General features: G+C 50.3%; 1 protein-coding gene across 2 annotated transcripts; it reads left to right on the top strand.

The window, feature by feature from the left end:
• The first annotated feature begins 3,011 nt into the window (after window positions 1–3,011).
• Window positions 3,012–23,507, top strand: AHCY (adenosylhomocysteinase). 2 transcript variants are annotated; one of them, XM_012455160.3, is made up of 10 exons: window positions 3,012–3,143; window positions 8,945–9,135; window positions 10,692–10,767; window positions 12,374–12,523; window positions 13,336–13,448; window positions 13,926–14,133; window positions 14,226–14,313; window positions 14,414–14,531; window positions 18,447–18,641; window positions 22,593–23,507. In XM_012455160.3, exons 1-10 carry the CDS (start codon window positions 3,116–3,118, stop codon window positions 22,722–22,724), a joined length of 1,299 nt encoding a protein of 432 aa, XP_012310583.1. In that variant the 5' UTR covers window positions 3,012–3,115; the 3' UTR covers window positions 22,725–23,507. The 2 variants fall into 2 exon arrangements, with proteins under 2 accessions (XP_012310583.1, XP_012310584.1); XM_012455161.3 differs by lacking the exon at window positions 3,012–3,143 and adding an exon at window positions 6,124–6,600.
• Window positions 23,508–23,879: the final 372 nt, after the last annotated feature.

Here is a 23,879-nt window from a genome sequence, read left to right as displayed (position 1 = left end):
TGGTGGTGTGCACCTGCAATCATGAGAATCGCTTGATCCCAGGAGGTGCATGTTGCAGTGAACTGAGATCGCACCACTGCACTCCAGCCTGGGTGACAGAGGGAGACTGCCTCAAAAAAAAAAAAAAAAAAAAAGAAAAAAAGTTGAGGTCAGGAGTTGGAGACCCGCCTGACAAACATAGTGAGACCCTGTGTCTTAAAAAAAAAAAAAAAAGGAATTATTAAGACAAAAATCACTGTTGTGGTAACTCCAGGGGTGGGAAGAAGGAGAATGTGATTCAGAAGCGAAGCAGGGCTGCATGCAGTGACTCAGGCCTGTAATCCCAACACTTTGGGAGGCCAAGACAAGAGGATCCCTCAAAGCCAGGAGTTCAATACCAGCCTGGGCAACAAAGTGAGATCCCGTCTCTACAAAAAAATAAAATAAATTAGCTGAGTATGGTGGCACATGCCTGTAGTGCCAGCTCCTTGGGAGCCTGGGGTGGGAAGATTGCTTGAGTTCAGGAGTTTGAGGCTGCCATGGGCTACGACTATGTCACCGCACTCCAGCCTGGATGACAGAATGAGACTCTGTCTCTTTAAAAAAGAGTTCTGGGGTGAGGCAGTGTTTTAGTCCACGGATCCATGGATCAACTGGATGTAAGTGGCCACAGCCGCCATAAGTGTGAGGTAGAGAGCAGAGTAAGAGGAAAAAAGAAACACCAACCTTTGAAGGTGCTGTAGGAGAAGGAACCATGGGAGGAGAGTCAGGAGAGTTTAAGGCCAGAGCAGGAGGTATGCAGTGGGGAGGTGGGTTGGGATGCAGGCTGAGGCACAAGACATTCTGACAGGTTCCCTGATGACCTTGGCTGGAACAGTTTCAGTGGAGACCTGGGGGTGGACGCCACACAGCTGAGAACTGGATGGGAGAAGATGAAGAGCAGACGGAGAATGCAGACATCTCTGAAAAAGCTTGAGAAGGGGAGAAAGGAGACAGGAGGGTGAGGGGAGGGCATTGGGAGGATTGAGGGCAAGGGTGGAGGTGGCATGAGGGGTGGAGGAATTCCCAGATAGATATTAAAAAGGTTTTCAAGGCCAGGCGCAATGGCTTACGCCTGTAATGCAATCACCGTGGGAGGCCGAGGCAGGTGGATCACTTGAGGTCAGGAGTTTGAGACCAGCCTGACCAACATTGTGAAACTCCATCTCTACTAAAAATACAAAATTAGCCAGGCGTAGTGGTGCACACCTGTAATTCCAGCTACTTGGGAGGGTGAGGCAGGAGAATTGCTTGAATCTGGGAGGTGGAGGTTGCAGTGAGCTGAGGTCACACCATTGCACTCCAGCCTGGGCAACAAGAGTTAAACTCTGTCTCAAAAACAGAAAAAAAAAAAAAAAATTAGCTGGGTGTGGTGGTGAATGCCTGTAGTCCCAGCTACTCGGGAAGCTGAAGTAGGAGAATCACTTGAACATGAGGCGGAGGTTATAGTGAGCCTAGATGATGCTACTGCACTCCAGCCTGGGCGAAAGAGTGAGACTCCATCTCAAAAAAAAAAAAAAAAAAATTTCAGGGGAAAAAAAGCATTAAAAAAAAAACTATAAAAATAATATAAATTACAAAACAACTATTTACATAGCATATACAATTATTAGTCATAACTAATCTAGAGATGATTAAAGTGTACGGAGAATATGCGTAGGTTATATGCCAATACTACCTCTTTCTTCTTTTTTTTGAGATGGACTTTTGCTCTTGTTGCCCAGGTTGGAGTGCAATAGTGCGATCTTGGCTCACTGCAACCTCTGCCTTCCGGGTGCAAGCGATTCTCCTGTCTCAACCTTCCCAGTAGCTGGGCTTACAGGCGCCTGCCACCATGCCTGGCTAATTTTTGTATTTTTAGTAGAGACAGGGGTTTCATCATATTGGTCAGGCTGGTCTCAAACTCCTGACCTCAGGTGATCCACCCACCTCGGCCTCCCAAAGTGTTGGGATTACAGGCATGAGCCACTACGCCTAGCCTAATACTACCTCATTTTATGTGAAGGACTTGAGCATAGAAGGGTTTTGGAGTCCACAGTGGTCCTGAAACCGATCCCTGCTTCCCATGCCTAGGGATGACTGAACAATACACAGCAAAGAAATGAATATATTCAAGCTATATGCATGACTCTCAGGAATATAATGCTCACAGAGAAAAGCAAATTGCAGAAGGGTAAATACAGTTGATATATAAAGGTAGTAAACACAGAAAGAATTGTTTAATGACATACATATGCAGTAAAAGTATAAGAAATGCATGCAAACTTACCTAAATTCAGGGTGGTAGTTACTTGGGGTAAGGTGAATGTTTGGGATGTCAGGTAGGTACCTGACAAATGGCAACTTTACTTTGTTTTTGTTTTTTTTTGAGACAGGGTCTTGCTCTGTTGCTCAGGCTGGAGTCCAGTGGCAGGATGATAGCTCACTGCAGCTTCCATCTCCAGGCTCAAGCCATCCTCCCTCAGCCTCAGCGTCCCAAGTAGCTGGGACTACAGGTACGCACCCCAACGCCCGCCTAATTTAAAAGAATTTTTTTTTGAAGAGGTGAAGTCTTCTGTGTTACCCAGACTGGTCTTGAACTCCTGGGCTCAAGTGATCCTCCCGCCTTGGCCTCCCAAAGTCCTGGGATTGCAGGTGAGAGCCATCGCGCCTGACCTGCAACTTTACTTATAATAATCTGTGTGGTAGGTGTCATTCGGCCCATTTTACAGATTAGGAAATTAAGGCACAGGGAAATGAACTAGCGGAATTTCAGTTCCGCTTGGTTTTGACATTGAATTAACTGGCTGAATCTGCAAGAGGACGGCCCGGCTGGGTCTCAGGCCTCTCCCGGCGCTTCCTTCCGGACCGGTGCGTGAGGTCCCTGGGGCCAGGCTTTGTGGAATTCTGAGGCTTCTCTGCAGGGATCGAAATCCTCTCTGGCCCCGCCCTGCGCGTTGGGCCCCGCCCCAGCGGATCATGAATATGCAAGTACCAGGAAGATATTTAAAGGAGCCGGCGCCACGCACATATCCCTGTCCCGCGTCGCCCGCCCAGTGCCTGTTCTCTGACTGAGGCCCAGCCCCCTTCGCCCGTGCCCGTCACCAGCGTCGCCAGCATGTCTGACAAACTGCCCTACAAAGTCGGTGAGTCCCAGGACCTGCAGCTGGCTGCCGCTGCTCGGCGCCCACCCGGCGCGTGCTCGGGGCGGGGACCGCAGGGCCGACTCCGGGCGCTTTGGACCCCCTGAAATCGCAGGCTTGGCGCATTCCTGGCCGCGCCAAGCTACCTGGAAGTTGGAGTTCTCACGCCGCCATAAGCTGATCTTCCCGGGTGGCCGCGGACTACGAGTCCCAGCGTGCCCCGCGACGTCGGGGGTGGCCGCGCGGGCTGTGAGCCGCAAACTGGCGGCGTGCTCCGAGGGAGAGCACACCTGGCCGCGGCCTGGAACGGCGGACACCTGCCGGACTCCGCACAGGGGGCCTGCGCCCTGCCTCCTGTGCCTGGACCGGACCCTGTCCAGCTGGGCGGCCCCAACGAGGGTCCACCCCTCTCTGGGCCTCCTACAGAGATGGCGAGGGCACTGGAGCTTCGGAGGGTGTATGAGGAGAGGCCTGGAAAGCGAGCCCCAGGCCGGCTCCGGTCCTCTCCCCGGGGACTTTGGGCCAGTTACCCAATCTGTGGGATCCCCCAGCAGGAGTGGTTAGAAAAATCTGCTGTCCCACCGATTGAAGTGTGATCCAGGGATAGTTAACGTTTACTTAGCGTTTCCTGTGGGTTCGGCACTGCCTTCTAGCTTTATTCTATTTTCATGGCTCTCTAGGGAGACTGTTATCTTTTTATGATGAGAATCCTGAGACAAAGGTAACTTGCCCCTAGTCTTACAGCTGGTGGTGATGGAGCAAGATTGGAACGCAGGCCATCTAGACCTGTGAGCGCACCACCCTTTTCACCACTGTGTGCAAGCGAATACACGCGAAACAATCCTAATGGCTTTTCAGCAAATACCAGTTAAGTCTGGCTAGTAGCTATTCAAGTAACTTTGACACAATTAGACCGGGTGTGGTGGCTAACATCTGTAATCCCAGCACTTTGGGGAGGTGGAGGTGGGCCACCTTGAGGTCAAGAGTTTGAGACCAGCCTGGCCAATGTGGTGGTCTCGAAACCCTGTCTCTACTAAAAATGCAAAAATTAGCTGGGTGTGGTGGCAGGCACCTGCAATCCCAGCTACTCGGAAGGCTGAGGCAGGAGAATCGTTTGAATGTGTGAGACGGAGGTTGCAGTAAGCAGAGATTGCCCCACTGCACTCCAGCCAGGAGGCTGAGGCGTGCGGATCATCTGAGGTCAGGAGTTTGAGACCAGCCTGACCAACATGGTGAAACTCCATCTCAACTAAAAAATACAAAATTAGCCAGGTATGGTGGTGCATGCCTATAATTGCAGCTACTCAGGAGGCTGAGGCAGGAGAATCGCTTGAACCCAGGAGGTGGAGGTTACAGTGAGCAGAGATCGCACCACCAGACTCTAGCCTGGGTGACAGAGTGAGACTCCGTCTCAAAAACAAAACCAACAACAAAACACGCACACACACACACACACAACCACTATTAAGTCTGGAGAACGGCATCCACATTTATGGGACACTTGCTGTATATCCGGTGATTTACATGTATTTACAGAATAATCTTTGTAGAGGTGGACGTTATCCCGTTATATAGAGCTTGAAACTGAGGCCCTTGGGAAGTGACTTGCAAAGATTCTGTTGAAATAGTTCAAGTTGCTACCAGAGTAGACTGTCTCCATTGTGTGGATGATGAAACTGAACCCAGAAAAGTTAGGTCAAGGTCATATTAGTAGTAGAGCTGGAATGGGGCTTGTCATACTATGGAGAGAATAGTGGGTCAGGATTGGGGGCACTGGGTTGTGTAGGTGGAGATAAAGCTGAATTTGGGAGAGGGGGAGCTCAGCAGGATGGGGCTGGAGGAAGGAGGCCCTGCTGTGTGCCAGATCTTGATCATATGGCATCTTCTTTACTTAGGGTGCATGGTAAGCTAGGGATGATTATCCTCATTTTACAGATGAAGAAACTGATGTTTAGAGGGGTTCTTGCTGTTCCTCTTGGCTTGTCCTGGGGACAGTTGTTCCTGTGACTTCTGCAAGTCCTTAGATCCAGAGATTGGAGCATCTAGCCTCTCCTGTGCCCTTGGAGTTGAGGGTCCCACAGAAAACTGTGGGGCTGGCATAGTGTCCTCGAGGGCACTGAAGGAGCTATTTTTAGCTGGAGGGACATGTAGTGGTGGAGGGGTGGAGCACAGCAGCACAGAGCATAACCCATTTTCCCATATAGCCTGGCCCCTCCCAGGAAGGCCTTGAGAGGGGCCTCTGCTCTAGCCCTTCCTGGCTGCCAGTTATGCTTCTGCCACTAATTGTCTATGGAACCTGTGGCAGACTTCTCTCTGCAGTCTGAGTTCTTTCCTCATTAGTAAATGCTGGGACTCGGACTAGGTTCAGATTTGTGTTGTTTTTCTTTGCCACCCCTGTCACGTGCCAGCCCCTCTCATGGATCTTTCATTCAGTTCTGACGACAGATATGATCAGTAAGCAGTTGTGTCTCCAGCACGAGGCTGTGCTGGAGACACATAGGTGACCCAAGGACAGGGGTGGCACAGGCATACATACAGATAAAGTAGTATTGTCTCCATTTTGTGTGAGCAGATCTGACACTTGTCTGTCTCCATAGTCACTACCCCAGTTCTGGTCTCTCTCCTTGTGGGTCTCCCTGGATCTCTTGCTGCAGAGATCCACGCAGCAGCCAATGGGGTCTTTTCAAAAGACAAATCTGGTCTTTGAATGCTGGCTCCCTAAAAACTGTAGGCTCCCTACTTTGCTGGGACTGAAGTCCCGACTCATCTTACCCCCTCTATTTGAGTCATCCTGGTGCATTCTCTGTTTCTTTCTTTCTTTTTTTTTTTTTTGAGACGGAGTTTTGCTCTGTCTTTCAGGCTGGAGTGCAGTGGCGCGATCTCCACTCACCGCAACCTCCGCCTCCCGGGTTCAAGCGATTCTCCTGCCTCCGCCTCCCAAGTAGCTGGGATTACAAGTGCGAGCCACCATGCCTGGCTACTTTTTTTGTATTTTTAGTAGAGATGGGGTTTCACCATATTGGCCAGGCTCGTCTCGAACTCCTGACCTCAAGTGATCGCTTGCCTTGGCCTTCCAAAATGCTGGGATTACAGGCGTCATCCACCATGACTGGCCTAAGAAGTGACAGTTTAGGTGAAGGTGGTGCGATGCAGTTGGATTGCTTGTATATTTTGCTTGTTGAGCCAAAAACGTGCTAATTGAGGCGGAAGAGGAAAAGAGGAATCAAATCTTAAGTTTTTGGCCAGAGTAGCTGGTTGAATGGGTTTCATTTCCTAAAATGGGAAGATTGGGAGAGTAAGGAGTAGCAGGGCAAGGAGTCCTGAGGGCTCAAGCATGACACGAATAAGTCCATTGGACATCCAAGTGGAGGTGCTGTAGAAGCAGTTGGATCAAACTGAGTCTCAAGTTCAGGGGAGTGGTTTGGACTGGAGATAAATACGTGGGAACCCTGCAGAGAAGGTATGTAAAGCTGTAAGACTGGATGAGCTTAATTGGTAAACATTAGAGAACCAGGAGATGATGGAGCCCAGAAGGCTCCCAAACTAATATTAGAGTCTGTTATCTGAAGAAGAACCAGGAAGGTAGGTGGAAAAGCACAGGAGGACAGAGTAGCAGAAGCCAAGTAAAGAAAGGGTTTCTGGAAGGAGGACAAGTAAGTGGGATTACAAGTAGCTGGGATTGCAGGTGTGTGCCACCACGCTTGGCTAGTTTTTGTATTTTTGGTAAAGACAGGGTTTCCCCTTGTTGGTCAGACTGGTCTCAAACTCCTGACCTCGTGCCACTTGCCTCGGCCTCCAAAAAGTGCTGAGATTACAGGCATGAGCCACCGTGCCCAGCCGTGTCTTTTAGGGTTTTAATAAAGGTGATGTCTTGGCCAGGCACAGTGGCTCACGCCTGTAATCCCAGCACTTTTTGGAGGCCGAGGTGGGTGGATCACGAGGTCAGGAGTTTGAGACCAGTCTGACCAAAAAGGTGAAACCCCGTCTCTACTAAAAATACAAAAACTAGCCAAGCATGGTGGCGAGTTCCTGTAATCCCAGCTAGGGAGGCTGAGGCAGAATTGCCTGAACTGGGACCCAGGAGGCGGAGGTTGCAGTGAATCGAGATTGTACCACTGCACTCCAGCCTGGGCTACAGAGCCAGACTTCTTCTATGAATGAATGAATGAATGAATGAATGTGATGTCTTGGTGTGGTTGTGATTGTCCTCCTGCTGGGTTCAGTGGCTCCAGTGCAGTGGAGGGTCAGGTTTAATTGGGCTGAGAGTTTTACCAAGTGAGTTCTCAAAGGGAAAGAGGGCAGAAGGCAGAAGGGACAGTAGAAATTGGTAGAATGAGTGGAATAGAAGTTCTGACCTGACAGGCCACAGCTTTGTTGGAACTGGGGCTCTAGAGGGAGAAAAGTGGAAAGATGAGACATGGCTAGAGTTGGGTGCTTGAAGTCCAGATTTCCAAGGAGTGCTATCATTGGTGATGGCCTACCAGGGTAGGAGGGCTGGGGTAAGGTGGGCTTGAGTTGAGGCACAGAGGAGTGTTCTCTCATGGGGGAGGCATGTTTCATCTCTGAAATTGTTTCAATGCACTGTAGGAAGCTGACTGACTTAGACAGTTTTATTGATTATTAAATTCTTAGATTATCTAATTCTCTACAGAGTCCTTTGCCTCTCATCGTCTACCTCTTTGGGTGATTGGGAGGATCTAAGCTTCCCTAAAGATAAAAATCATCGGAAGTCTTAGACCTGCTGAATCAGATTTTCCAGGGGTGATTTACAAGCATGCCAAAGGAACATCCCTTATTAGGGAAGTCTGCAAACTTTGATCTAGGTACTGACCTAGGTAGGGTATGACCTTGGAAATGGACTAGTGTGGTAGGGGAGAGAGGAAGGTGAGATGATCAGAGGGAAGAGTATTGAGATAGTGAGTTAGCTCATAATAGTATCCTTCTTTCCTGCCTAAGAATTTGAACAAATTTGAGACATTTTAGGTGGCAGACAGCACCCGAAATATACCTTTTATTGCTAATAGCTCGAAGCCAGAGGATATAGATTAGTATAGTATGAAATCCAAATGATTCTGCTGACTGAACTCCCAGATTCAGCAGTTACCCAACCAGTTAGTTGCAGGCAAGGTGGGCCAGGGTAGGCTGATCTCTGGAAAAGCAGAGAACAGCGGCTTCCTGCAAGTGGGCAGGTGGGTACTTGCTTGCAAAAAGAAGAGAGAGCTAAACTGAGCACACCATTTATTCCTCTCAGTTTTACTGGTCAGACAAGCTCACCCCACCCCCACTGGGGCAGAGAGGCCAAGAGTGTTAGTTATACTGGTGAGTTCCTCCAGGTGGACAGGAGTGGGGAAGCATTTTCACATCTAAAAGGAGATCAAGAAACTGTCAAATCCAAGGTGTTAGAGCGTTGAATCACTGAGAGCGATGACAGAGAGGAAGATGGAGACCCAGCAGCTAACATATTTAGGGAGTAAGGAGTGACCTGGAGGTTGGTGGGTGTCAGCAGAAAGGAGGGTAGTAGGCAGTATCATCTGAGCTGTTTTTCAAAGGGGCGCTTCTTTGTGTTGTAATTTTTGTGTCCCTGTGTGATTGATTACATGTGTTCTCCCACAAGTCAGAAAGGTGCAGGTAGGCAGGGACCTTGTCTTTCTTGAGTACTCTGGATTCATAAATACTTGTTGAATGATTTAGAGAATGCGGTGACAGAGTGCTAAGCCCTAGTGTATTGAGTCCACACGTGGACCGGGGTCCACAGAGTGACCGCCGAGGAGGCTTACCCAGCTCCCACCTGTTTCCCTCGGTAGCTGACATCGGTCTGGCTGACTGGGGACGCAAGGCCCTGAACATTGCGGAGAACGAGATGCCTGGCCTGATGCGCATGCGTGAGCGGTACTCAACTTCCAAGCCGCTGAAGGGCGCCCGCATCGCCGGCTGCCTGCACATGACAGTGGAGACGGCCGTCCTCATTGAGACCCTGGTCGCCCTGGGTGCTGAGGTGAGGCCCACAGCTGTATCACCCCAGAGTTCTTGCCCTCCCTGGGTTCAGCCAGGGAAGAAGACGACTGTACCGGGGTGGGGACCGTCCAGGTGTGGTGCCGACCCCAGGCCTGGCGGGGCTCCTCCCTCTCATTGGGTTTCCTCCCTGTTTCTCGGTGCTGCCATCCTTTGTGGTGAGTGTTGTGCAGATTTTCTCTCTGGCTGGAAGGTAATTGTTGGCTGCCCTCAAGGCATCCTCCTGCTTGATGCTCTGGCAGGAAAAACTCAACTCCCTGTCCCACTTAGTCCTATAAGGGCCTGCTCGCCTTGGCCCTCCTGAGGGTCAGAGGCCTTCCCTGGACCCGTCATGGCTGCCAGGATGATGGCAGCTCTGATTTTCAGCCTGGGTCATGTGTGCCAATGATTGACATGTCTCCTAAGGTCTCAGAGAGTCAAGAAGCAAGCTGGTTTCCCAAAGCAGGGCAGGGCATTGCAGCCAAAACCCACAGAGGGACTCGGGGCTCAGTCCTTGGACCTTTCCTTTCAGCATTCACTCTTGGTCTGATTGTATAGCTTTAGATACTATCTATCTGGTGATGACTCCCACATTTTTGTACTAGCCTGGACTTCTCCTGGAGCTCCGGACTGGCATATCCGGGAGCGGGGGCGTTGACACTACCTGGAGGTCTAGTACTCATCTCAGGCAGAACATGTTCAAACAGACTCAGGATTGTCTGCCCCCTCCTCTTTCCGAAGCTTTCCCTATGTGAATAAATGGAATTTTCACTCCAGCCTTCTAGGTTCCCTCAGTTCAAGAATCTGGGAGTCATCTCTTCCCCATCCTTTCCTCCCCGCTCCCAACCCCTTTTACTTCAACAACTCATCCTTCAGCAAATCCGGCCAGTGCAGCCTTCAGAGTAGACCCAGGATGGGACATCTTCTTATCATCTCCACTGCTACTGTCATATTTCTTGCCTGGAATCTTCTCCAACAGTCTCTTCAGGTGTCCCCTTGTTTCCACCCTTTCCTTTCCACACGGCACCAGCATAAAAACCTGAGTCAGGGCTGGGCGCAGCGTCTCACACCTGTAATCCTAGCACTTTGGGAGGCCGAGGTGGGTGTATGACGAGGTCAGGAGATCAAGACCATCCTGGCTAACACGGTGAAACCCCATCTCTACTAAAAACACAAAAATTAGCCAGGTATGGTGGGGCATGCCTGTAGTCCCAGCTACTAGGGAGGCTGAGGCAGGAGAATTGCTTAAACCCTGGAGCTGGAGGTTGCAGTGAGCTGAGATCACGCATTGCACTCTAGCCTGGGCAATAAGAATGAAACTCTGTCTCAAAAAAAAAAAAAACCCAAAAAATAAAAAAAACAAAACCTGAGTTGGATCTCATCACTGCTCTGGCTCCTATCTGCCCACCCAGCATCCCCAGCCTATGATCCTAGAGCTTGCTGTGCCTAGATCCCAAGCCTCTCCCCCTACCTGAAGAGCTCTCACTTTTCCTTGCCCAGTGTACCTGGTACTTTTGAGCCGTCAGTGACCAACAGCCTTGTTTTGACGGCTCTTTCCAGGTGCGGTGGTCCAGCTGCAACATCTTCTCCACCCAGGACCATGCGGCAGCTGCCATTGCCAAGGCTGGCATTCCAGGTGAGTCCTGCTTACTGCTGGGACGTGGGATTTATGAAGGGGCTCTGCTCTGTTTGCTTCACTGACTGCTACAGCAACAGGCTTCCTTACACTACAGCAGGGGAGAGGAGTCACGGCCACAAAATCCTACCCAGCCACCCATAGGAAAGAGCTGCTTTGTCCCATCATCATCTAAAATCCTGTGGAAGTTGTTTTTTGACCCAACTCAAGCCATGTGACCAGGAAGGGCAAGATCTTATTATTGGGAACTACATGATGTAGAGGAAGGGAAGTTCATTAAAGGAAGGTTGTGGATCTGTTTCTAAAGAACTGGGGAGGGCTACAGGGCAGAAAACGATTCACTGCTTAGGGTATGGCGGTTAAAGGACTGAGGAAGGACTAAGACTAATGAGAAAGGAGTTTTCACAGGCTGGGCACATGTCTGCTTGGACTTAGGGAGGGGAGTGGTTAGATTTGACCCAGTGATTAAAGAGGACATTCAAGATTTCTTCTAACCAACCATAGGTAGAGAGGAGAGGGTGGTACAGGGCTCCTTCACAGACTGACCAGGGCTGAATGGGCATGGTCCCCATTCCTCAGCCTTGGCTGGGCACCATGGCTTCCATCTGGGAAAGGCCTTGTTTTCTTTTCGTTTTTTCTTTTCTTTTTTTTTTTTTGAGATGGAGTCTTGCTCCTTCGCTCAGGCTGTAGTGTAGTGGTGCGATCTCAGCTCACTGCAATTTATAAGACCATTGTCTGCTCCAGTTGCGGAGAGGAGAAGCTGGCTCTGCTTGGCCAGTGTCCTTTGCTCACAAGAGGCTCCTGGGAACCCCACACCTGTGCCCTAGTCATGCCACATGGGAGGAGTGTGGACTGGCAGTTGTAGCCCTTAGTTCTGGCGTCTGTTCTGGAATTTCATGTGGAGTGGCCCAAGTGTGTCTCAGCCCCTCTCTGGGAATCTGTAAGTGCTGATAATGGTCATGGCTGCCTCACAGGGTCTCTATGAGGAAAAACAAGATGGGACATGAAGGATTTAGAGTCATGTCTGGCAGAAAGCAAATGTCCCATACATGGTAGCTGCACTTAGTCATTTTTTGGCCAAACTTTGCCTGAGACTCCCCCCATCCCAGAGGCTGCTGGTGCTACAGTCCTTTCAGTGCAGAGCAAACCCTGGATCCTGCCTCGTGGATCCAGCTGAGGGGGAGGCATTATGGGGCATGGAGCCCTGGTCACTCAGGGTTGATGCCCTAGTCCTTGGGGCCCAGGCAGAAGGGGATGGGAAAGGAAATAATTATTTCCTGATATTTACATCTAGGGGGCTATACATGGCTTCCGTCTCACTTAATCCATACTATTCTAAGCCCTATTTATAGAGCAGAAAACTGAGGCTCAGAGAGGTGAAGTGATTTGCCCAAGGTCACAGAGCTGGCAAGTGGCAGAGCCAGGATTTGAACCCAGATCTATCTGGCTCCAAGTTGTATTCTTATCACTGCTGAGTCCCCAGAGGGGCCAGAGGTGGCTGAGGATGGGAACTGGGAAGGAGGTAGTTTTGGCTCTGCCAGGGTTGTTCCCGGGAGCAGGTACAAGTTGGGGAAGTCCAAGCCCTGATATGCCACTCACCCTCCAGTGTATGCCTGGAAGGGCGAAACGGATGAGGAGTACCTGTGGTGCATTGAGCAGACGCTGTACTTCAAGGACGGGCCCCTCAACATGATTCTGGACGACGGAGGCGACCTCACCAACCTCATCCACACCAAGTACCCACAGCTCCTGCCAGGTGAGCAGCGTGGGGCAGGTGGGCTGGGTACTGGATGGGGCCTGCTTGTCCACATGATGGCCGCAGGCCTGGCAGGACTCCCAGTGCCTCAAGCAGCAGGATCTAAAAGATGGGAGGATGGCAAGCTCTGGGATTCATGCTGGGGCCTCCTGACTTCAGAGTGTGAGGCAAGGATGGCTGAGCTGACAGCCCAAGGGCAGACACAGGGCCGTGGCTGGAAATAGCTGAGAGGGAGCCAGCTTTGTTCAAAGCAGGCACGGGGAGTACAGGGAGTACAGAGGCCTGGATGCAGAAAAAGCTGGAGTGTTCAGGAAACAGAAGAGAGGCCCGCAGGATAGCAGTGAACAAAGGGAGCCTTCACTGGGGGGTATTATGGGATATGGTGTGAGCTTTCATGAAGGCCAGATGTGTTCAGGCCTAACAGGCCAATAGAAAAGTGTTTGATTCACAGCGCAAGGGGAAATAATTGGAGGGCATTCAGAAGATTTCTCTGAGAAGACACATGTTAGAAATGGCTGCTGCATGGAGGATGTGTTGTGGCAGGAGACAGGGTCAGGGCCTAGGGCAGCAGCAGTGAGAATGGAGAAGCTGGGAGTTGCTGGGAGGCAGAGTCACTAGGTCTGGCAGTGGCTTTCCCTAGGAGGGTGTCGGGGACTCCTTGCTCATGCTGGTCTGGGTGATTGGGGGGCCTGTGGGATCAGTCACAGAGATGGGAACCCAGAAAGAGGATTGACTTCAGGGGGCAAAGATGAGGAATTTGCGTGCACTCAGGTGAGGTGTCTCTGAGGCTTGCCCTGTTCCCTCTTGTTTAGGCATCCGAGGCATCTCTGAGGAGACCACGACTGGGGTCCACAACCTCTACAAGATGATGGCCAATGGGATCCTGAAGGTGCCTGCCATCAACGTCAATGACTCCGTCACCAAGGTGAGCTGGGGTCTGGCTCCCACTGCAGTGGCTGCAGCTCAGTGCGAGGCCTCTGAAGAAGAGTGTCCAGGAAGGCTGAGGCTAGGGACGTGAAGCCCTCATTTGAGGGGGCAAGAGCGGTTATAGACCAAGGCTAATGAGTGCATTTAGAAGGAGGTTTTAGAGCTGGGTGTTTGGAGCTTTATGACTTTGGGAAGAAGAGCTTTCAAGTTAAGCAAAGTATTTGACTAGGCAATCTCTCCTGGTAACTGATCCCTAGGAAGCCTCCAAACCAGCAGAGAAGGATTAGAGAGAAGGTCTTGGAGCCGATCGGGGTGAAGGGCGTGTGGGAGTATCGGCTGCTAGAGGGTTTCCACCCAGGCCGGGATGCTCAGTGGGTGCACGATGCCTGGGCTCTTCCGAGTATTCTGAGGCCAAGTGGTCCTGGCCCCAGGGCCTTGCAGGCCCCCATTGTATCCTTACTCCCTCTCCTTTCAGAGCAAGTTTGACAACCTCTATGGCTGCCGGGAGTCCCTCATAGATGGCATCAAGCGGGCCACAGACGTGATGATTGCCGGCAAGGTAGCAGTGGTAGCAGGCTATGGCGATGTGGGCAAGGGCTGTGCCCAGGCCCTGCGGGGTTTCGGGGCCCGTGTCATCATCACCGAGATTGACCCCATCAACGCACTGCAGGCCGCCATGGAGGGTAGGATAGGGCAAGCGTTGGTTGTCAGCCACTGCGGCCAGAGGGAAGGGCACAGGCACCGTAGATGACCCTCAGCCACTGTCTCTGCACAGGCTATGAGGTGACCACCATGGATGAGGCCTGTCAGGAGGGCAATATCTTCGTCACCACCACAGGCTGTGTTGACATCATCCTTGGCCGGTAGGTGCCCCTTGGGGGTCCTGGGGAGTGAGGGAGGAGGGCAGGGTTGGGACAGCTCTTTGTCCCTGACAATCTTCCGTGGTCTTGGGCTGCCTGACAGGCACTTTGAGCAAATGAAGGATGATGCCATCGTGTGTAACATTGGACACTTTGATGTGGAGATCGATGTCAAGTGGCTCAACGAGAATGCTGTGGAGAAGGTGAACATCAAGCCGCAGGTGAGAAGCTCCCACCCTGCCAGCGGGCTGGGCAGATGGGAACACAGAGGAGTGCTGGCTGCCAGGGAGGGGAGCTGAGGAGACTGTGGCAACCTATGCAGTGAGATGGGGAGAAGAGGGCCTAGTGTCAGAGCCAGCTGGAGATGGGGCCAACCTTATCTCGAGGACAGCTGGCATCCCAGAAGGTATCAGGCAGGTGAGCTGTATGTGGTGAGGCTGTAGTTTTAGAAAGATCACTCTAGCTACTGTGTGCAGAATGAAAGCAATGACGGTGAGTGGTGGGGAGGGAGGCTTTTGGAGGAGGCTCTTACAGTCCCTGCAGGGGATGATGGCTGCCTTGGGGAGTGCTGGCGATGGATGGACGGCATGTGGGGTCAGGATGAAGGTAGAGTCACAAAGGACACAGCTTTGGCCGGGCATTGTGGCTCACACCTGTAATCCCAGCACCTTGGGAAGCTGAGACGGGCAGATCACCTGAGGTCAGGAGTTTGAGACCAGTCTGGCCAAGATGGTGAAACCCCATCTCTACTAAAAATGCAAAAAAAACTAGCTGGGCTGTGCACGGTGGCTTACGCCTGTAATCCCAGCACTTTGGGAGGCTGAGGCGGGTGGATCACTTGAGGTCAGGAGTTGGACCACTGTGTGAGGAGCAGGCCCATGCACTGAGCTGGGAAAGAATAGGTTTGCACTGGGGCACTGAAACTGGAAGACGAGTTCTTGTTGGGGGTATGACATTTTACTTGAGTTGTAATTATTGTGGGTTCATTTTTTTCTCTGATTATAAAAGTAATATGTTTCTGGAAGACATTTTGGCTTTGGATATCAAGAGCTTTAAGGTTAAGCAAACACGGCCTGGCGCAGTAGCTCACACTTGTAATCCCAGCACTTTGGGAGGCCAAGGCGGGCGGATCACTTGAGGTCAGGAGTTTGAGACCAACCTGGCCAACATGGTCAAACCCTGTCTCTATTAAAAATACAAAAATTAGCCGTGAGTGGTGATGCACGCCTGTACTTCCAGCTACTCAGGAGGCTGAGGCAGGAGAATCGCTTGAACCTGGAAGGCAGAGGTTGCAGTGAGCCAAGATCGCACCACTGTACTCCAGCCTGGGCGTCAGAACGAGACTCTGTCTCAAAAAAAAGAAAAAAAAAGTTAAGCAAACTCTTTGACTGGGCAATCTCTCCTGTAATTGGTCCTCAGGAGATAACTGTTATATAAAGAGATATATCACTCTGTCACCCAAGCTAGGGGGCAGTGGCACGATCATGGCCCACTGCAGCCTTGACCTCCTGGGCTGAAGGAGCTGATCCTCCTGTCTCAGCCTTCCAAGTACCTGGGACTACAGGTGTGCACTACTATACCTGGCTATTTTTTTATTTTTTGTAGAGACAAGGTCTTGCTATGTTGTCCCGGCTGGTCTCAAACGCCTGAGCTTAAGCTATCTTGCTGCTTTGGCCTCCCAAAGTGCTGGGATTACAGGCGTGAGCTGCTGCACCAGGCCCATCACATTTTTTAAAGGGAGAAAAGCCCACTTAATGTGAGGTTCTTTGAGTTGATGCTGTGCTGTCTTTGAGATATGGTATGGAAGATGTAGAAACAGAGTTGGCCAAAGCCCTGACACCCACCCAGTCACAGCCACACCAGAAGCCCAAGTCCCAGAGAGGCAGACAGGCAGCTCTCTGAACCCACAACCCCTACACTGCTCCCCTCCGGCCCTCTGCTCCTGTGTGGGAGTTCTCCTTGGCTAGGTCCTGCGCTAGTCTAGGGTGTCAACTCCTGGCTATGCAGAGGGCACCTCCATCTCTGCCTAGAAGGTCTGCCACTCATCACAGTATGGGGGTGGGCAGGGCAGGCCACCCCATGGCAGTCACACCCCTGAGAGCCAGCCAGACCTCCTCCTGCAAAGGCATCACAGGGCTACACTGGGGTGATGGGCATCTTTCTGCCAAGCTGCCCTCCAAAGCTGGACTCTTCCCACCCTCAACATCCTTGACAGTCTTGCCAGCTTTCTGCCCAGCTTTATTTCTTATCTGTCCTCTCAAGGATCTCTGCACTCAGCTGTATTTGACCACTCCCTGAATACCCACTGCAGCTCCTGCTTCTGCTCATCTGTCCAGATATCTCCGTTTGTTTGGAACAGAACATATGCCCTTTTCTTTATCCATCTTCTTAGCCCAGCTCAAGAGATCCCCTTCTGACCAGGCATGGTGGCTCACACCTGTAATCCCAGCACTTTGGAAGGCCGAGGTAGGTGGATCACTTGAGGTCAGGAGTTGGAGACCAGCCTGGCCAACATAGTGAAACCATCTCTACTAAAAATACAAAAAATTAGCTGGGCATGGTGGCTGGTGCCTGTAGTCCCAGCTACTCCAGAGGCTAAGGCAGGAGAATTGCTTGAACCTGGGAGGTGGAGGTTGCAGTGAGCTGAGAGCACGCCACTGCACTCCAGCCTGGATGACAAAGTAAGACTCCATTAAAAAAAAAAAATTAAAAAAAAGAGACCCCTTTCCTGGCCAGCTTATCTGGCAGAGGCAATGCCCACACTCTACTATAGACCCCTAGTGCAGCATCCATCACTGGCTTTGGTCTCTGCCCGACTGTTTTATCAGGAGGGTAGAGTCCAGGTTGATGTGTCCCTGCAAGGGGCTTAGATGGGTATCAGTGAGTGCTTATTGGCTGAAGCATTAATCAATGCTTGATGGTCATCAGAGACCTTTCCTTGGACCAGTACTAGGCCTCTGAAGCAGTTTGGAAACGTGGGCTTTTGGGGAAATGTTCAGGAGGCTATGTGAGGGTGGAGGGATGGCAAGGGAAGAGCTGGGAGTGGGGAGAAAGCAAGTCTGTGCATTCAGACAGCTGGGACAGACGGAGGACTGGGGCACTGAGGCCGGGGATTTCCACTTCACGTTCACTTACCTACTAAACGGAGAGTTCTCAACCTGGCAGTCACCTGGGAGCCACACTGTGGGTTACACGAATAGGAGTCTCTGGGAATGAGGCCAGGATATCCTCATTTTTTAGAGCTTCTAAGGTGATTCCAATGTGAGTGCCACAGCATTCAGCTTTTTTTTTTTGAGATGGAGTCTTGCTCTGTTGCCCAGGCTGGAGTGCAGTGGCACAATCTCGGCTCACTGCAGCCTCTGCTTCCCAAGTTCAAACGATTCTCGTGCCTCAGCCTCCTGAGTAGCTGGGACTCTAGGCACATGCCACCACACCCAGCTAATTTTTGTATTTTTAGTAGAGATGGGGTTTCACTACGTAAGTCAGGCCGGTCTTGAACTCCTGATCTCGTGACCCATTTGCCTTGGCCTCCCAAAGTGCTGAGATTACAGGCATGAGGCCACCGCACCCCACCACAGCTTTTACTAAGTTTTACTAAACTGCATTGAACTGCTCCATGGTTATTGAGAACATGGGATATGTCCTCAGACCGTCCAGACTCAAATTACACCACCTCTTAGTGTGTAGCTCTGGACAAGTGACCTAACCCTTGTAAACTTCATTTTCTGAGTCTGAAATGGGGATGACAGCAGTACTGACATCATAGGCTTGTTTCTGGGATGAAATATGATAATCCCCTGTAAAGGACTTAGTACAGGGCAGATGACAGTAATCAGAACAATAACATTAGCTGCTACTTACTAAGTACCTCATATGTGCCAAGCATGTTACAAGTGTCAGCACATAAAGTTCTAATAGCAGAACTGTGTGTTCTGCAGCTCGGCGTTTCTTAATAAATATCGGCTGTTACTGTTTGTGTCAGGCCATGTGCTAGAGGTTGTTTTGGGGCAGTTCAGACGCCTCATGGGCACTGTTGGAGGCAGGGAAGCCTGCCTGACCAGAGGGTGGGCTGTGGCAGGGGTGGGCTGTAGGAGCAGGGCCCTGCCTGCCCTCACTGTCACTCTGCTTGCGTGTAGGTGGACCGGTACCGGCTGAAGAATGGGCGCCGCATCATCCTGCTGGCGGAGGGTCGGCTGGTCAATCTGGGTTGTGCCATGGGCCACCCCAGCTTTGTGATGAGTAACTCCTTCACCAACCAGGTGATGGCGCAGATCGAGCTGTGGACTCACCCTGACAAGTACCCCGTTGGGGTTCACTTCCTGCCCAAGAAGGTTGGTTCTTTCTTCTACCTCAGGCCAAGGGTTACGTCTCTAACCCCGGGATCCCCACACAGGGCTTGCCAGAGTTTACAAAGTGCTTGCCTGTCTGCCCTCTTGGAGGCCCTCATGGGGTCCTCTACAGTGCAGAAGTCATTCTCCCCATTGACAGAAGAAGAAACTGAGGCCCACAGTGGGGAGTGACTCCCTGGAGCACAGCAGAGCAGCAACTGAGTGGTGGGAAGAGTCTGGGCCTTGGAGCAGGACACACCCTGGTTTGAATCTTAGCCCCACCACTTAGAGGTTGTGTAATCCAGACAGATTCTTTAATTTCTCTGTGTCTTTGTTTCCTCCTCTGTGAAATGAAGGTAATAGCACCCCCCTTCAGGATTATGAGTATTTCCTGAGATTAGAGTCATGAACCCACACACCCACAGGAGCTGGGCAGGTAAATGAGTGACGCTGGCTGAATAAGGACTGGAAGAGCTGAAGGAGTAAAGGGCTGGTTGCCACCTAGGAACCCAGGTCCACCTGACCAGGGCTTCTGACCTTTCAGGAGAGCCAGAGATACCAAGATCTCTATATGAAATAATTTTCAAATACAGGTAACTCATTATAATTTTATTTTTATTTTTAGTTTTTTGAGACAGAGTCTTGCTCTGTTGCCCAGGCTAGAGTGCAGTGACACGATCCCAGCTCACTGCAACCTCCACCTCCTAAGTTCAAGTGATCCTCCCACCTCAGCCTCTTGAGTAGCTGAGGATTGTACAGGCACATACCACCACACCTGGCTAATTTTTTTTGTATTTTTAGTAGAGATGAGGTTTCACCATGTTGGCCAGGCTGGTCTCAAACTCCTGACCTCAAGTGATTCCACCCACTTTGGCCTCCCAAAGTGCTGAGATTACAGATGTGAGCCATTGCGCCCGGCCTCATTATAATTTAAAAAATAACAGGGTGGGTTAACTTGGACATGTGTATAAATTGAGTGCAATCTGCAGGCTGCATGTTTATGGCCTTGTAATAAGATGATACATCCCTGGCCAGGTGCATTATCTAGATAGATAGATAGATAGATAGATAGATAGATAGATAGATAGATAGATAAAGACAGATAGATAGATGCCAGGCGAGGAAGGAGGGAAGGAAGGGAGAAAGGGAGGGAGGGAGGGAGGTTCTGCCAGCTGAGGAATAAGTAGGAAGAGGCCTGGATGTCTACTCTAGGCCTAGGTCATCTGCCTCCAAGGCCAGCCTATGACTAATTTCCTTGGGGCACTGTCTTGTTGGACCAAATGTTTTACTCATAAGGACCTCAAGAGGCACCTTGTTCTGTGCAGCTGGTTTGTGGGGTTAAAAGATTCTCACTTGATCCCTATATGATCCCAGTTGGGAGAAATATGGCTGTGATTTTGGTAAGAAATTGGTCAGGCCTTTGAAATAAGGCCAGGGTTGAAAGTGAAAGAGGCAAAGCCCTTGGCTGGGCACAGTGGCTCATGCCTGTAATGTCAGCACTCTAGGAGGCCGAGGCAGGTAGATCACCTGAGGTCAGGAGTTCAAGACCAGCCTGGCCAACATGGTGAAACCCCATCTCTACTAAAAGTACAAAAAATTAGCTGGGCGTGGTGGTAGATGCCTGTAATTCCAGCTACTCAGGAGGCTGAGGCAGGAGAATCTCTTGAACCTGGGAGATGGAGGTAGCAGTGAGCCAAGATGGTGCCATTGCACTCCAGCCTGAGCAACAAGAGTGAAGCTCTGTCTCAAAAAAAAAATAAAAATAAAAATAAAGAGGCAAAGCTGTTACCTCCTGCCTCAGCACCTGGCCCTGTCCTTACCACTCTCTTCGTCGTTCCTAACACATGGCTTGGGGACAGGACATTCTTGGCATCATGCCTCACATGCTGTATGTAGGCAAGGCACAAGGTACCTTGGTCAACAATGACAGAGAAGGCAGCCACCATTTATTAAGTCACCTACTTGCACTTGCCACTCCGAGTATCACTGATCTTTGTAACAGCTGTGAGAGATGCATGATCCATCCTGTGACTGAGGAAGCTAAGGTTTAGTGATTGACTTGCTCTCACAGGTGTTAAGTGTTGGGCCAGGAGTAGAACCTAACTCTGTCTGTCCAAGGTGTTGACGTTATGACATGACACACACCTTTTGGCTTAGGGTGCTGGGAGAAGGAAAAGCTCTGGGCTAGTCTAGGCCAAGCAAAAGGTTGATTCAATGTGTACTCTGGGGGTTGGAGGCCTTTGTTCTACCTCTAGAACCAACGTGGATTCAGTTCTAGGCTGGGCCCTGGTCCTGCTGTTGCCTGCCTCAAGGCCGAGTGCATCACCTGCAGGCTTGTTTCTTCTGAAGATACAAGGATAAACCCAACCCATCCTACTTCTTAGGGGTGTTTGGGAGGCTCTAAGCAAACAGTGGATGTGAAACCACTTGGGAATGTAAAAGCTGTGGGCTGAGCTGTGGTCAAAGGCTGCCCTGCCATCATGGGATGGGACTTGGTTCCTAAGTGGTAAGGAGAGGCCCTATCCAGAGCTAGAAGCTGAGAAAGTGGGAAGCACTTGGAGTTGTACAGTGTTCTCTCCATGCAGCCCCGTGACCTTCTTTTCAGGCTCCGTCTATGCATTTCAGTGCTCATGAGAGTTAAAGGCTTGCTTTTATTTAACTCTTGCCTCTGTCCTCCTTGGTTTCTGTGTAATCTCTTCAAAGCTGCCCTAGAGGCCATAAGCTGGGATGTTTGAGACACATTTAGGGGCTTTGAAGCCAGACAGATGTGGGTTCAAATCCTAGCTCTTTCATTCACTAGCTTTGTGGACAAGTCATTTCACTTTTCTGAACATTGATTTCCTCATTTTATAAAAGGAGGATGGCAGTGTATTAGAATCCTTTTGGTCACAAGTGATAGAAAGACTGTTCAAACCAGTGTATCAGTTATCTATTGCTGCTTAACAATTTAACTCCCACACTTACTGGCTTCAAAATAAATATTTACTATCTCAGTTTATGTGGGTGAAGAATTTGAGATCAGCTTAGCTGGCTAGTTCTGACTCCGGCACTTTCATGAGGTTGCAGTCAAGATTTCTGCCAGGGCTGCAATCATCTGAAGGTTTGACTGGGTCTGGAAGATCCTCTTCACATCACTATTGACAGGAGGTCTCAATTCTTCATGCATGGGCCTCTCCAGAGGGCTGCTTACATGTCCTCAGAAGATGGCATCTGGCTTCCCCCAGAGTAAGTCATCCAGAGGAGAGCAAGGAGGAAGCCACAGGGTCTCTATGAACTTGTGTCCAAAGTCATACACTGTCACTTCTGCTTTCTTTTATTCATTAGAAATGAATCACTCGGTGGAGTGGGGGAGGCGGTGAGGCTCTAATTCTTAAAGAAAGGAGTATCAAAGAATTTATAGATACATTTTAATCAAAAAAGGAACCAGTTTAATCCAAAAAAGCTTTATTCTTGGATCCAAACACTGGAAACCTAGGATTCAGTGTCATAATAGCTCTGTCTTTCCGTCTCTTGGATCTACCTTCATTTCACTTGTGAAATAGACTTGCGACTGGTGAGCTGAGACTGATACACACCCTTCTGTTTAGGGATCCCAGTGGGATTGGAGCACGTTGTCTCTACCTATCATGGAAAATATGTCCTGTCCATAGACCAATTCCAGAGAAGGGTTTTGGTTAGCTGCTTGGGTTGAAGAATGAGGAAGGAGATATAATTGATGTAATTGATGTCAGGGCTACATGGAGGGGAGGGTGTAGCATGGTTCCCTTTTGAGGGGGGCTGGGTAGCCAAAACAACACATTAACTGAGTCTGGGTGTGAGGATAGACTGGGTTAACGTGAGTACCACACACGGCAAATACCCCAACAGAACACTTCTGCCTCCATTGGCAGCCAGACACACGTAGGGGTCCCATAGCATGGCACTGATTCTTGGTCTTCCTTTGTTTCTCCCCAGCTGGATGAGGCAGTGGCTGAAGCCCACCTGGGCAAGCTGAACGTGAAGTTGACCAAGCTGACAGAGAAGCAGGCTCAGTACCTGGGCATGTCCCGTGATGGCCCCTTTAAGCCGGATCACTATCGCTACTGAGAGCCAGGTCTGCGCTTCGCCTTCCAGCTGCTGTCCTTGCCCAGGCCCCGCCTCTCCTCCCTAACAGCAAACGGCACCAACTTTGTGATTGGTTTGTCAGTGTCCCCCATGGACTCTCTGGGGCTGGTCACTCAGTTTTTGGCCTCTGCTGCAGCCCTCATACTGTTCCAGGTGTGGCAGTGGGAACTGAGAGGCCCCTCCTCAAGCCCTGGTCATGATGGAGGTACCAGCCATGAGAACCATGAGCTCAGTGGTCTTGGAACTGCTCACCTTCCTTAGCCTTGAAGTCAGTAGTGGAGTCACAAAGCCCATGTATATTTTGCCATCTAGGCCTTCACCTGGTCTGTGGGCTTAGACCTGTGTGCTTGGTTTACAGGTCCAGTGGTTCCTAAGCGCATGACAGATAGATGAGAAAAAAGTATATTGAAGGGCAAAGAGGAACTGTTGTTCGAATTTTCCTCAGGGCCTGGCTTAGTGCTGGGCCTTCTCTTAAACCTCATAGCAATGAGGTTACTACTTTTAGTCCTTGTTTTACAGGGGTTAGAATAGACTGTTAAGAGGCAACTGAGAAAGAACAGAAAAGTGACAGAGGTTAAGAGGGGCCAGAAAAACAAAAGCAGGCATAGCTCTGCCACCACTTTGTAACCAGATGGTTTCTATCAACCCTGGGTCAAAAAGAGAATAATTTGGCCTATAATGTTTATAATGTTAAAAGAAAGCAGGAATGTGGGTAAATAAAAATCTTGGTGCCTAAAAGAATTTTGAGCCTTTATTTTATAGATAATCCACTGCCACCAATTTATGCCGTGAATAAGGGGTTATAGTCATGAACTGATGAAGCATTGACTGGGTTTGTCTGCAGTGCAAGGGCTGCAGGTGGTCCTTAGGCTTCAAAGAATGGGTAAAGTGAAGAGGGAACTCTTTTTTTTTTGAGATGGAGTCTTGCTCTGTTGCCTAAGCTGGAGTGCAGTGGTGCAATCGGCTCAATGAAACCTCCACCTTCCGGGTTCAAGTAATCCTCAGCCTCCCGAGTAGCTGAGATCACAGTTGGCTAATTTTTTTTTGTATTTTTAGTAGAGACGGGGTTTTGCCATGTTGGCCAGACTGGTCTTGAACTCCTGACCTTAAGTCATCTGCCTGCCTCAGCCTCCCAAA

This window comes from Aotus nancymaae, unplaced genomic scaffold (genome assembly GCF_030222135.1).
Source record: "Aotus nancymaae isolate 86718 unplaced genomic scaffold, 86718_ANA_hifiasm-v0.15.2.pri h1tg000029l, whole genome shotgun sequence".
Lineage (NCBI taxonomy): Eukaryota > Metazoa > Chordata > Mammalia > Primates > Aotidae > Aotus > Aotus nancymaae.
The sequence above is the reverse complement of the archived record's forward strand: the minus strand, read 5'-3'. Positions and strand labels throughout refer to the sequence as shown.